This window comes from Scardinius erythrophthalmus, assembly GCF_964197995.2.
Source record: "Scardinius erythrophthalmus genome assembly, chromosome: 16".
Lineage (NCBI taxonomy): Eukaryota > Metazoa > Chordata > Actinopteri > Cypriniformes > Leuciscidae > Scardinius > Scardinius erythrophthalmus.
The window spans coordinates 1,298,373-1,313,505 of record NC_138236.1 but is presented as its reverse complement, the minus strand read 5'-3'; the positions used below and the strand labels follow the sequence as shown (position 1 = coordinate 1,313,505).

General features: G+C 36.6%; 1 protein-coding gene across 1 annotated transcript in view; it reads left to right on the top strand.

Annotated features, from left to right (window-relative positions):
• csmd3a (CUB and Sushi multiple domains 3a) overlaps nt 1-15,133 on the top strand; it is a gene marked incomplete at both ends in the record, with an annotated part of 339,298 nt that overhangs the window by 65,363 nt on the left and 258,802 nt on the right. The window contains one exon of the mRNA XM_081389133.1: nt 10,849-11,056. Coding sequence (XP_081245259.1) covers nt 10,849-11,056 — 208 coding nt within the window. The remainder of the gene's footprint in view (nt 1-10,848; nt 11,057-15,133) is intronic.

Below are 15,133 nucleotides of genomic sequence, written 5' to 3'. Positions count from 1 at the left end.
TCAGGCGAGGGAAATTGATCCCCTTTGATGAGGATATCTGAGCCTGGAGGCTTGCCCCTTCTGGATGTCGTTAAAGCCAACTATATTGCTCTTAAATGCAAAGCACAGGCAGAAATGGCGCTTGAATGAGAGTCGGCTCTTATGCTGTGGACGACTGCTTTGTGTTTATGCCAGCTGAGAGACCTGTGAGAAACACAGCTAAAACGTTCCAAGAATATCAGACCTGTTGGCCGTGTGCATTTCAGAAAATAAATGTCCAATTTTTAAAACATTAAAGAGGATCTGTTATACACTTTTACAAAGTCTTGATTTTGTTTTTGGGCACTACTAGAATAGGTTTGCATGCATTAATGTTGATTATTTTCCCCATATTCTCCATTGTTGCGGTTCCTCTCTTCCCAGTCTGTCAGTAACGCTCTTGGATGTGTTTCCTGAAAGCATCGTTAGCAACTATGGTCCGTCATTATCAGCAGTTCAACGAGTCTGTGTTTCCAAAAACCTCGACAGATCTCGACCTGTGGTTAGAAGAAGAGTTTCTAGTTTGCATGACATGTGGACTCAATAAATCGTTACAGTATCTTGAGTAAAATAAGCAAGCGGACATGCAGTGTCTTTAATTTAGAATACATACAAATGTCATTTACGTCTTTTAGTTTTTCAAGAGATTTAAAGCGTAGTTCTTGAAGAGTGTGCATGTGTGAACGAGCTCTAGTGCGTAAGAACGAGTCTATGATTGAATCTGTAAATAAAGCAAAATAACTGAGAAAAATGAGAAATAGTCCTCAGATGTCATGTCTGTAATTTATAGCAAAACATCTAGCGTTAATTCGATCTCAAACAGATTCATTAACAGTAGTTATTACTCCATAACCTGCGGGACATCATTAACCAACACGGTTGAACGACCAATTTGTGACAATATGGTTTCGGGAAACAGTCGTGACTATAGTTGATTTCTTCAGCGATGATCGTACTATAGTAGTGAAGCAGCGAGTTACAGCGTTATACGGGAAACACTCCAGAGCGTTACTGACGTTACTGCAAACATTATTCAGACACCAGATATCATTTTTGATATTGTTTCACTAGTGTGTGCAGGACACTATAGTTCAGTTCTGTAAGTGAGGAGAGCAAAATAAAGTAAACTGTGACATATTATACCCAATAATTCTTCATACCAGTAAAATGTATTAAAATTTGGGACCAAAAATTATTCTGACACTTTGAGCTGATCATGTTTTGCTGAAGTGTGTTTTCTTTAATTGCTAATGCTCTTTTTACACACAGACTGAACAAAATGAAGCATTGCTTGGTGATTGGTTGAGCTAAACTGCTATTATCTAATTGTGTAGTTAAATTTAACAGCTGACAGATATTCAACATAATTCATGTGTAAGACAGTCTAACAGAAGGACGGACAAAACCAGTCAAATATCAGCTGAGTTCTGCTCATATTTTATTACCATTCTCTAAACTATAGCGAATAAACTGTGAATAAAATGTGAGTAATGTTGAAGGTGTCTGAATACATGTTGGTTTGATTGTATATAAAACCAATTCTGTAGTGGAATAAGCATGAGGATGAACGTTGTTGAAGATAAGGTAACTTTAAACCAATGTTCTCGGCACTGGAATAACTTTAAGAGACTTTATAAGAATGTTAAGAGAACTTCATGAGAGAATTTCAATAGAAATGTCTATAAAAAACAACAATTCTGAAGTAGAATAGCCATGGGAAAACATTTCTGCAGCGCTTCTCCATCTTCCTCTCAGTTTTCGGTCTCTCTGAGAGAGGATTGGGACCTCAGAACGGGCAGATGGTCTTTTGATCCCTTTTCCTCTGAGAAACTGCCCATTCTCTTGATGTCGGAGCTCATCCAAGAGTCTCCAGAAACACTTGAGTGGCAGAAATCTCCCAATCCAGATGGAACGAGCCAGATTGAGGACACACACTCTCAAAAGCGTTCGAGTTCTTGCTGTGCGAGCAGTTTCAGTGGTTTGACTGGTTGTCGGACACATGTTTCCGGTAACTCTGTCCACATCAACGCTCTGAGGAGAATTTCTGAATGTCTTGGTCTTTCTGACAGCTTAAAGCCCTGCCGAACATGTCGAGATGTTTTCCTCGCTGTGACAGTTTAGTGCATGGCGAAGCGAGCTTATCTTATCTCTGCTCGCCTCCTTGCTCGTTTAGCAGCCAGTTCCAAAACCGAGTACATCAAACCCATTTTCACAGAGTAGCTGTTTGTCTCAGAGCAATATCCCAGCCATGAATGCTGAAATTCAGCATAAAAATGTAATGTATAGTGTAAAACACATTATCATTTCAAAGGCTTCTGAATTCAGGACCCATGTCTGCCAGTAGCAGCAAAGCTCATGCAGCGGCAGCTCAAAAGCAAAACTCATATAATGTCAAGTGTGTGTGTGTGTGTGTGTGTGCGTGTGTGTGTGTGTGCGTGTGTGTGTGAGTATGTGTGTGTGTGTCTGTCTGTGTGTGTGTGTGTGTGTGTGTGTGTGTGTGTGTGTGTGTCTGTGTGTATATGTACACATATATGTATATTAGTGCTGTCAAATAGATTAATCACGATTAATCGCATCTAAAATAAAAGTGTGTATGTGTGTATACACTGCCATTCAAAAGTTTGGGATTGGTAAGAAAAAAAAAAAAAAAAACTATTATATATATGTATATATATATATATATGTATATATACACTACCGGTCAAAAGTTTTAGATCTGTAAGATTTTTAATGTTTTTAAAAGAAGTCTCTTCTGCTCATCAAGGCTGCATTTATTTGATAAAGAATAAAAACAAAAACAGTAATTTTGTTAAATTTTATTCCAATGTAAATCATCTGTTCTCTGTGTGAATATATAGTAAAGTGTAATTTATTCCTGTGATCAAAGCTGAATGTTCAGCATCATTACTCCAGTCTTCAGTGTCACATGATCCTTCAGAAATCACTCGAATATGAGGATTTGATGATCAAGAAACATTTATGATTATTATCAGTGTTGAAAACAGTTATTTACATTTTTATTTCATGATGCTTTGATGAATAGAAAGTTTGAAAGAACAGCATTTATCTGAAATCTAAAGCTTTTGTAACATTAAACACTACCGTTCAAAAGTTTGCGGTCAGTGAGAATTTTTACAGTAAAGACATTTATAATGTTAGAAAATATTCTATTTTAAATAAATGCTGTTCTTTTGAACTTTCTATTCATCAAAGCATTCTGATTCTTTTACACACAACTGTTTTCAACATTGAAATAAATAATCATAAATGTTTCTTGAGCATCAAATCATCATATTAGAGTGATTTGTGAAGGATCATGTGACACTGAAGACTGGAGTAATGATGCTGAACATTCAGCTTTGATCACAGGAATAAATTACACTTTACTGTATATTCACATAGAAAACAGTCATTTTAAATTGTCATAATATTTCACAATATTACTGTTTTTTTTTATCAAATAAATGCAGCCTTGATGAGCAGAAGAGACTTCTTTTAAAAATCTTACAGATCTAAAACTTTTGACCAGTAGTGTATATATATATATATAGTATACACATATGTGGTTGACTGCGATTTAACAGCACTAATTAATATATAGTATATATATTTATGTATGTGTTATATTTATATATGTGTGCATATATATATGTGTGTGTGTGTGTGTGTGTGTGTGTGTGTGTGTGTGTGTGTGTGTGTGTGTGTGTGTGTCTAATGAAATCAATTCCTGTGGGTTGTGGCCAGTTCAATTTAAATTAAATTATGAATCGAAGTGAACCAATTCTATTGCTCAACCATGGTGTAAAATATCAGAGCACAATCAAGTTGAAATATTGCGATCTGCGTGAATCCAAGAGAGACATAATTTGGATCTATTGTGCAATTTCACTGTTGTTTCTCTATTTTGTACTTTAACAGAAAACTTTGTTGTGCTAATGCAAGAAAATCAAGATCATTTGATATATCGGCGAAGCCACAGAGAATGATGGGAAACACAACTCACTGCACAAGCCCGCCGCTTCATTAACTGACTAAATGAACAGTATTTTCTGGCATGTTTTGAACAGTAGACACTATGTGAGCAAAATAAATTGTATTGTCAACATTCACAATTAAAACTCAATTGAGCAACGCCAGTTTATTTTTTTCTCAAGCTCGATCTTTTTTCCCATGCTCTATTTCCACCAAAGTTACTTTGCTTCCTCCAGTTTACAAGGTTTCTTTCTTGGGGAAGATAAAGCACCCTGTGGCAAAGAATCTCATATATTGCGATTATTGATTTCTTTATGTGCTCTATAAGTGTGTCACAGGTGTGTGTGATTCAGCTGGCGAATGAACACCTGTGATGCATCATAACACACTGTTATCGCATGGAAACCTGTGTGCTGAACTCTGCATCTACTAATAATAATAGTGATTACCTGACACTGGAGGAGGAGGTGTGTGCAACGGGAGTTGGGAAGAAAATGACACGCTTTATTTAAATTCATCAGTGGCAGCATTGGTTTCCAGCGTGAAAAAAAACACATTTAAAATGGGAAAGAGCTTTGAGATCGACTGTATAACTAGATTTGACAAGAAATCTGAGGTATATATTTACAGACCGACGAAGCAAATGGATCTGCAATTCACAGAAACAACTGGATCCAGGCAGAGAAAGCTGGATTTACAGTTATTATTGTGTGTCAATATGCTGAATTATGGGATAAAATGATACCCTATATATTGTATTGTTATATATTGTATTGGCAACTCATTCATTTAATATTTACCATCGTATATTCTGCATAATTGGGCGTTTTTAAATAAACACTGACAAAAAAACTATACAAGTTTCAAGGCTGGACGATATGATGATATATATAACACTGATATAAGTGATCACCCAGATTTAGACCTATATTGTATTTATATAAAGCATTCACAGGCAAATTTGCTTTATGTATTTCCCCAGTTTTAAAATCAGACTTGATTCCTGCTGTATGTCGATATCCATGATCACTGGATCTTTGGTAAGTTGTAAGGAACACTATATCGAGTCTAACCTTTAGTTTAAACTGATAATTGTTGGTTTTACTCGTGTTTTCGCAGTTTCTCCCATTAAATCCAGTCACTCTCAGCTCTTCTGCCACTTGGTCCGGATGAGTGACGTTAATGCAAACCCTTTATAGGCACATGCTTTTGTTGAAAGTGTACTTGAACCTTCACAACCTACATTTTCATATAATGCAATATATGTAATGTTCTGCATTACATCTTGCACAAGACCATTGATGTATTTTAAGGAAGTAAATGGGTTTTATTTCACATGCATGTTGATTTGTAGCTGTTTCTCTTTAAATATTCATTTAGCCTAGAAATGCTACAGGTCTGAAATGCTAATATGCATACTTTGAGTTTTGGTGTTGTTAATGCATATTCATAATCTGAGGCAGTTGATGTGTTCTTACAGTGGCCCCAAAGACTATTTGGACAATGTCATGCTTAAATGTGTGAATGTGTGCAAACAAATTATGCTGATTTCTTCTTTTTACACAGTGCCTTTTAATGAAAAGTAAAAGCACACAGTTGTAAAATGATGCGACAATACATTTTGCAGGCACTATAAAGTCAGACAAGGCTAATATAAATGATAATGTAACCATATTCAACAGGGTTTGAGTTTATTCTCTAACACTCATAGAGGAGTGTTGAACTTCCAGTCTGATGAAAGAACAAAAAAAAAAAAACGACAGTTCATCCTTCAGAATGAAAGATAATGAGAATCCAAATGAATCTTGATAAGCAACATTAATCCCTCATAGTGTGAAGTTTGTTCTTCTGGGCTCTGCTTTAATGAGTGAGGATAAGGGATGTACCGATCTATTATCCAGTAGCTTTCATGTTCCCATCATCAGCCTACATTAGATTCAGCAAACGCCTTGAATTCACTGAGACTTCTGCTCTTCTCTGGAGTCTATGGGCCGGCCGTAGATCACTCGCTCTCTGTCTAACTGCAAAGAAAAGAAAAAGGACTTTCTTGATCTGGCAAGCTCTAATCTGATTGGTTGAGTCCGCCTGGAAACAAAAGCTAGGTTGCTTAAAGTTGCAGATTTAACCTATGCACAAAATTGGAATATTGCATTTAACATTTGTGAATAAAGCAGTGTTTCAAGAGAATAAACTCGTCACTTTCTGGGAAATTGGTGCAAAATATTGTTATTGTGTATATAAGATTATACAGTATAAGATTCTGCATTCAGGCTGTTTTCCCCTCCATCATAAACTCAGATGAAACACAGTAAACGCTGTCATTCAGATGCTGGTGTTCGGGAACACACTCGTGTGTGTGAGACGCTTCTGGAGGGAATTACACCAAATCATTCTGATCACACACTTCGACTCCGGCGTTTCAGAAACACCAAACCAACATTAGAGACGCTGCGACGCCATTGGTCCGCTGGTTACTCCAATCACAGCTGACGCTGAGGGAAAGTCACATGAGATTATTGAGGAATTTATTCAGTAAATTTGTTTCCATCGTAGTTTATCGGTTGAAAAATGTCCTCCTCAATTGAGCGCATTCGTTTTTATGTGCATTTTTAGAATTTATGCGCATATTGGTGTTTCCATCCAGTGATTTTTTTTTATGTGATATCCCAAAATGCACATTAAAATAGGTGGATGGAAACTAAAATTGCTAAAGTTGCATTGTGTTGTTTTGATGCTAAAATAATGACTTTTTCCATGTTAGAAGCATAAAAAAATAGATTATTCACCTAGTATTTTGGGCAGTTAATACCAAATAAACTAGCTTTCCATGAACAGGGCTGAAATTATTTTTGTAATATATTGAAAAAAAATTTTTTAATGATGTCTGTGAAAAGTACTTTTAGAAAGAAGTTTAAAAAAAACTTTTTTAATAAGTACATTTTCTGCATTTGCTGCATTCCTTTCTTTTCATTGTCTATGAAAAGCACTGATTTGAAGTTTTAAATACTTTTGGATCATAAATCTACACCTATAACATATTCCGATATTTTCTGTGTATCAGTTTGTGGAAATTGGCGTCCCATAATTTATCATCAAGGCATAATTGACGGCCAGCCAATGAATGACTCCATGGTAGAAATGTAAATAATTGATCATATAGCATGTTCATCATTAATAATTAAAGTGCCCCTGTTATGCTAATGTAAAGGTTTTGGAGTCTCTTACAACATGTTTACATGCAATCAAGTCAAAAAACACTTTAATTCCAGAGAGTTTGAAATGGTTCGTTTGAAGATTCAGTCTCTCTAAACTCCTCCTTTCCGAGATTGATTCTTTCTTTTAGGAGACAATAACTTTATTTGTCGTACACTTTGATCTTTGCAGATCTTTTAATATTCCCAAACAGCTCTTTTACACACTGCATGACATGTAATATGCAAAAAAGCACTTTAAGGCGAGACACGGCAGGCAAACACATCAGTTTTTTTTTTTTTTCACTGGTCAACTCAGATTTTGGGCTATTTGTCTTCAATAACATGTCTTCTTTTAGACTTGTGGTGAAAAAAAGTCAGAAATACTCATTTAGGTCTTTATTTTACTTCACTTTGTCTGTTTGCGTCTGTAGATTTCTCATAAATTCAACAAAAGTTGGCGTTGTAAATCCTCCCGCTGCTCCGCGACCGCTGTCTGCTCCTGTCATCACACACAACGTTAGAAAGCTCTCTCTCTCTCCTCTACAATGCTGTCAGATCCAAATATGGTAATTTCCTTTTTATCAGCAACCAATCGTGAAAGTAAAAGGGCTGAACGCGCAATCTCATTGGCTGATGATAAATCTTTAAAGCCCGTTTTCTCAAAATGACTTTTCTCTCATTCTCCAAGTCTGAAATCTCCTCTTCAGGAGCACCGATACACACCAAACTCTCCAGTCTTGTACCTAGTTATATTATGAAGACATTTACAGAGGGATTTGTAAATATATTATTTCTAGCCTGATTTCTATAACATTTTATTCCAAAAAACATGGCGAAAATCAATTTTTTAAGGCTATTGACAGTATTTATTTTATGATTTACAGGATAACAAAAGTAGATATCCATGAATCCCTCTATCATTTTTTTTTTCATCTAATATGTGAACACAATGAAAAAAATAATTTTGAACCTTGCTTTATCCAATGGTCAGATTTCGTTTTTTTTTAAATGCAAATAAGCGCATATTTAATTAGATAATGTTTAATTTGCATATTTAAACAGAAAACTTGTTATACATTTTTCTCATCTTGATGCAGGTAATCAACTGGGAAAGTTTCATGGTGATATCTTTAAATATTTTACCCTATTCACCTGTAGTGTCTCACCTTAAATGACCTTTTTTTATTCACTCCGGTCTGTTCTTGAGGTTTAATCCGCTTCACATCATATTTCCCTAAATAGCATGTGGAAAACAAATAGTTTAGTCACTTTATGTGTTGGTCAGACGGTTTCTTCCTGTCAAAGTGGACGGTTCTTAACCAAAAATAAGCTGTCGTGAAAACTGGGCTTTTTGCTGTCTAGACACATTTTTTGTTTACGTGCAACTCTCCTCTGCATTGCAAATATGTTAAATTACCTGTGCATCTTAAGCTGTGCAGATCTGGATCCTCGCGTGGCTGAAACTCATCGCTTATTTTCTCCTCGCATGAGCTGTCGAGAGAGTCCTGTGATAAAGCATGAGTTCGCCTAAAATAGCTTTTAGGGCAGAAATGCCGACATGTAAGGCAATTTGCAGCTTAGGGAACATGGACTGCCAGGATGCATTAATAGGTATGAAGCTTTTTTAGAAATGTTAGTAATGGATGTTCCTCTGCTTTGAAGCATCTGAATGTGCAAATGCACCTGGATTCATAATGTGCATGTAAAATTATATTTAAATACACGTCATTTACAAATCAGGAATCATATCTCTCGCTGACAGATGTAGATATTATCCTGTTGAAATAACTTAAACTTTAATGTTCAGACTCTGTAAAGGAATAGTTCAGCCTGTAGTGCACAAATTTTCAGTGTGATTGAGAGCTTTGAAGAACATTTGCATCCAAACCGGTTTGACTTTGTCCACTGCAGAACACAGAATAAATTTGGACCCCATTGACTTTCATTGGATGTGCATTTTTCAGAACATCTTATTTTGCGTTCCACTGAAGAAAGTAAGTCGTACAAGTTTGGAGCAACGTCAATGACTAATACATGACTAAAGAATAAGTCTGTTTTTCACATTAGGCTATTATATCTACAGAAGGCTTGAAGTATTGTGCTTGTGTGAAGCTTGACAGCGCACTATGAGTGATTGTTTCATGTAAAAGAGCTTCAGAGTTTCTATTTTTGTGCTGCATGGGAAAAACAAAGCAATATGGGGTTGGATTGACATGAGAGTGACTAAATGCAATGATCCATTTACCCTGAAAATCAAATGCATTTTATTAATTTTTTTGCATACCACTTGTGTGTGCAATATGTTGCATTAGCTGATGTCCTGTTGATATGTGTATTAAATATAAGAACTCTTCATTAAGTGCAAGTGTTTTGTTAAATGTTTTGATGCTTTCCTCTCATCCTGCATGAAGCTAATTAGATTAATTATCAGACACTGTCTCTGTTTTCAAGCTAGTCTCGGGCTGCATAATTAAGTGTTGATTTTAGTTTTGTTTTTGAAAAATAAATGCTTGCAAAACCCATATAATACTCATTAAAACAATCATTCGGTTCCTCAGAACATAACCAGCAATTAGTGCGATCAACCTGGTGTATAATAATGGCTCTTGTCATTGTGCATTGGCTTGTAGGCAGACAACAATATAATAGTGTTGCCAAAGTACACAAAAAGACACCAACATTTATTTTGGAGGAGCTTTATCTCGCTGTGTGACGCTCATCTTCTGCAATAATCATATTGTCAATGATTCCTGATCTTTGACTCGCTCTAACAGTCGGACGACCCCTTCATGCCTTCAGTCAAAGCTCTTTACATAATGCAATATTGTTTCTGAGCATGTTTTATTACACATTTGTTAAAATCTGACTTTCTCTGTGTGCCAGTGCTATAATCGGTGCTTCTACCAACCCAGAAACCATGAAAAGTGAAACCCAGTAACTGTGTTCTGGTGAGTCTTTCTCTGCAAGCATGTTATAAAATAAGCCGATCAGATTTCGCTCTCCTTCTGACGTATGAAGAGGATCTTATTACAATATTACCGGCCCTTAATCTGCACGTTTACACACACCAGCGACATTTGGTTTCACACGCGCCAACAGAGACCAGTTCTAACGCAATGATGAAGACCCAGCAAAGCCTGAAGCTGTTCTGTGGTTGAGCACAGACGAGCACTGAACACTATTGACCAGAACATGTCACCGCTGTCTTATAAAGACCTCAGGAACTGTGGACACTTGTGGAGAAGTTCAACATGATGATGAGATGATCAGTGTAACTCCACAACATCTACAGAAATGTCTCCACTAACATTCAGAAGCTCTTCCTGAGTCTCTCCGTAAGGCTGAACTCGCTACTGGTTATTCTGGGATTCTGGATGAGGGAGATTGGCCTGTTCTGTTATTGCCGGAGTTTCTGAAGCTTGTGTAAAGACTCCGCCCTCTTCTGAATGGAGGCGGTGCTAAAGCTCATTTGCATTTAAAGGGACACACACAAAAAACGGCGTGTTTTTGCTCTCCCAAAAAAGGGCAAATTTGACAAGCTATAATAAATGATCTGGGGGAATTATGAGCTGAAATTTCACAGACTCATTCTGAGGACACCATAGATTTATATTATATCTTGTGAAAAGGGGCAGTTTGTTTGATTGTGTTTGTTTGTCCACAGCGGAGGACACGTGTGGCGGGACTTTCCGCGGCTCCAGCGGGAGCATCTCCAGTCCAGATTTCCAGAAGGATTATCAGAGCAGTGGCGAATGTACGTGGACGATCCTCTCGGATCCGGGAGACACAATCTCCCTGGTCTTCACTGAGTTCCAGATGGACAGCAAACTCGACTCTTTAGAAGTGGAGGGATCCGATCCTCCAACAATATGGTGAGAATGAGACTGGACTGTTTCTGGATCTGATGCTTTCTGTGATCGGCTGTTTTACTGTAATGAGTGATAAACTGTATAATCATCGCAGGGCAGGAGTTTCCTTCACATCTGTGCTAGTTTCATCCGTCTTGAGTCACTTCACTGCATGATTAAAAAAAAATTCAATCATAATCATTCATTTATTCATTCATTCATTTATTCATTCATTCATTCGATGTTTGATAGGGAAAACATTTACAATATGCAATATAATATCAATAAAATGTATTATTTATTCACTTATTTATTCATATATATATATATAATACAAATATCATATATACCCTATACCCTAGATTTATCTATTTATTTTTATTTTATGTTGATATGAAAATACACTGTATATTGATATTTATTTAATTATTTCATATGAATACCCTAAATACCCAATATATAAATAAAATAGGGGGGTTTATTTATTTATTGTTTGATTGTATATGTTGATGTAAAAATACAGTATTTTTTAATTTATGTATTCATTACTTATTTCATATAAAATATAAATACCCTATATACCCAAAATATAAATAAAATAGGCTATTTGTTATTTATTTATTTAAAATATAAATACCCTATATACCCAATATATAAATAAAATAGGGTGTTTATTTATTTATTTTTTGTTTGATTTTACATGTTGATATAAAAATACACTATATATATATATATATAAAATACAGTATTTTTTATTTATGTATTCATTTAATATAAAATATAAATATCCTATATACCCAATATATAAACAAAATACGGTATTTATTTATTTAATGTTTGTTTTTATGTGTACACTATAGACAATATATCAATAAAATTGGGTATATTAATTGTTTATCTATTTATTTACTGATGCAGATAATTCATGACGCAAAACACATTGAGTACAAACCATGTTTATGAGTGTGGTTTCTTTGACCTTGCACCGTTTCTGAGGATGATGCATTGATGATGATTGATCATGTCACACAATCTGTTCATGCTGGAACTGGCGTAATATGACTTGCTTCTGCTATTTAGCTGGTGAATTTGCATTAAAACAGCTAGACTGATTGGATGCATTGTCAATAAAAGTTGTGGGAAGGTTTTTCGTTTCCTTTCTGTTTTGTTATCCTTACTCTACATGATTACATGCTTAGTTGCATTGTATTATTTGCATTTCATTGATTTTTTTTCCCCTGCTGTCTACAACCACACACCAAATCAATGTTTCATGTACATGTATTTATTTGATAAATAGATGCATAATTAGTCCCTTTGTGTGTTTTTCCCCTTCCCACACAATCATCTCTAGTCCATTCTGCAGAAAGCATCGTTCAGAATTAATGTAAGCATTGACAAGATTCAACATCTTAATTTCAAAGTGTGGAAATTATTTTCTGTGTGACAATTGAAGGGAAGGGAATGTGCGATTTATGTGTTAGATTGTCCAAAGAAGCTACTCAGAAGGTGCCAAAACTTCTATCAAACCTCTGAAATTACTTTTGTGAGCTTGTGAGAGTGATATGAAATAAGAATTGATGCCTTGGACTTGATTCGATGCAGCTTGCATGACTCTGCAAATCCAAAGATTTCAGTCTTGGCGGAGGAGAGCAGCGCCGAACCGAACGAATCCTCGTGTCAAACTCACAGTCAAACACTGTTGAATGTCAGAGCGCAGGGAACATGATAGTGCGAGCAGTTTTTTTGCTTGTTGTTTTGCTTTATTGATTCAATAAAGTTGGGAATATGATGCTGCAACACAGGCTCATCGGGAAAACATTCCCGTGGCAACATTTTTGCAAAACACAAAATACGTACACTACCGTTCAAAAGTTTGGGGTCAGTAAGATTTTGAATGTTTTTAAAAGAAGTCTCTTCTGCTCACCAAGGCTGCATTTATTTGATAAAAAACAATAAAAAAAAAACAGTAATATTGTGAAATATTATGACAATTTAAAATGACTGTTTTCTATGTGAATATATAATAAAGCGTAATTTATTCCTGTGATCAAAGCTGAATGTTCAGCATCATTACTCCAGTCTTCAGTGTCACATGATCCTCCAGAAATCACTCTAATATGATGATTTGATGCTCAAAAAACATTTTTGATTATTATCAGTGTTGAAAACAGTTTTTTACATTTTTATTTCATGATGCTTTGATGAATAGAAAGTTCAAAAGATCAGCATTTATCTGAAATCTAAAGCTTTTGAAACATTAAACACTACCGTTCAAAAGTTTGCGGTCAGTGAGAATTTTAATTTTATTTTTGGGGGAAAGAAATAAAAGAAATCAATACTTTTATTCATCAAGGATGAGTTAAACTGATCAAAAGTTACAGTAAAGACATTTATAATGTTACAAAATATTCTATTTTAAATAAATGCTGTTCTTGTGAACTTTCTTTTCATCAAAGAATTTAGAATTAAAAATAGGAAGCAGAATTGGTACACAACCAATTATTATATTATATTATTATTATTATATTATTACTAGATGTACCGCATCGCGGTACAAAATATGACCGCCGCTCAGGCCTGCACTGGCTTTCCACAAAAATAAATGACGTTGAGTAATTTGGCTGTATTGCATGTTTATGTATATACCTAAAAAAAGTAGTAGTATGTGCATGTCTGTCTGTGTGTGTGTGTGTGTGTGTGTGTGTGTGTGTGTGTGTGTGTGTGTGTGTGTGTGTGTGTGTGTGTGTGTGTGTGTGTGTATGTGTGTGTGTATGTGTATGTGTGTGTCTTTGTATGTGTGTGTCTGTGCGTTTATGTATGTGTGCGTACATGTGTGCGCGTGTGTGTTTGTGTGTGTGTGTCTGTGCATGTGGATTTGTATGTGTGTGTATGGGTGTGTGTCTGTGCGTGTGGATGTCAGTGTGTGTGCATGCTTGTGTTTGTTTGTATTCCTGCATGTGTGTGTGTGTGACAGTATCATCCTAAACCAGCAACCCTTCGCTCAACAGCACCATCTACAGGCCGATGAGTGTACAGTCACTAAATGTGCACATAAATGAATTTATTTTATACCCCCCCATGGATGAAATTCTACGAAACTTAGCAGAGGATACCCCCAGAGGATGTCAAGTTAATCATACACATGAAATATGGTGCAGTTCTGAACATCTCCACTGAAGATAGGGGCGATTAAAGCAGAATAATATTGCATTTTCATTTTTTATGGGAGGGGCGCAAATCACAAATGAGTGATTATGGGCTAGGTTGATGTGGGCCCTTAAGAGCAACATACCATAAAAATTTCTTCATCCTCAGTGCCACGGTTCAGGTAGTTATTTAGGAAAAACTGCATTTTTGGGTTGTGGGGGGTGGGGGTTTATAGTGGCCCCCGGGGACCAAATGAAATTTTTCCTTAGAAGTCTAGTGGGGCTACATGCCCACCAAATTTCATGTTCCCCGGTGTTTCGGTGTCCCTGGTATCGTTGACGAAAAATTTACGGGGGCCCCAGCGCAGGGGGGGAAGTGGCCCCCGGGGACCAAACGAAATGTTTCCGTAAAAGTCTAGTAGACCAACATACCATAAAAATGTCTTCATCCTCGGTGCCACGGTTCAGGTAGTTATTTAGGAAAAACTGCATTTTTTTGGGTTTGGGGGGGGCCCAGCGCAGGGGGGGAGTGGCCCCCGGGGACCAAACGAAATTTTTCCGTAGAAGTGTAGTGGGGCTACATGCCGACCAAATTTCATGTTCCCCGGTGCTTCGGTGTCCCTGGTATCGTTGACGAAAAATTTACGGGGGCCCCAGCGCGGGGGGGAAAGTGGCCCTCGGGGACCAAACAAAATTTTTCCGTAAAAGTCTAATAGACCAACATACCATAAAAATTTCTACATCCTCGGTGCCACGGTTCAGGTAGTTATTTAGGAAAAACTGCATTTTTTTGGGTTTGGGGGGGCCCAGCGCGGGGGGGGAGTGGCCCCCGGGGACCAAACGAAAATTTTCCTTAGAAGTCTAGTGGGGCTACATGCCCACCAAATTTCATGTTCCCCGGTGCTTTCGGTGTCCCTGGTATCGTTGACGAAAAATTTACGGGGGCCCCAGC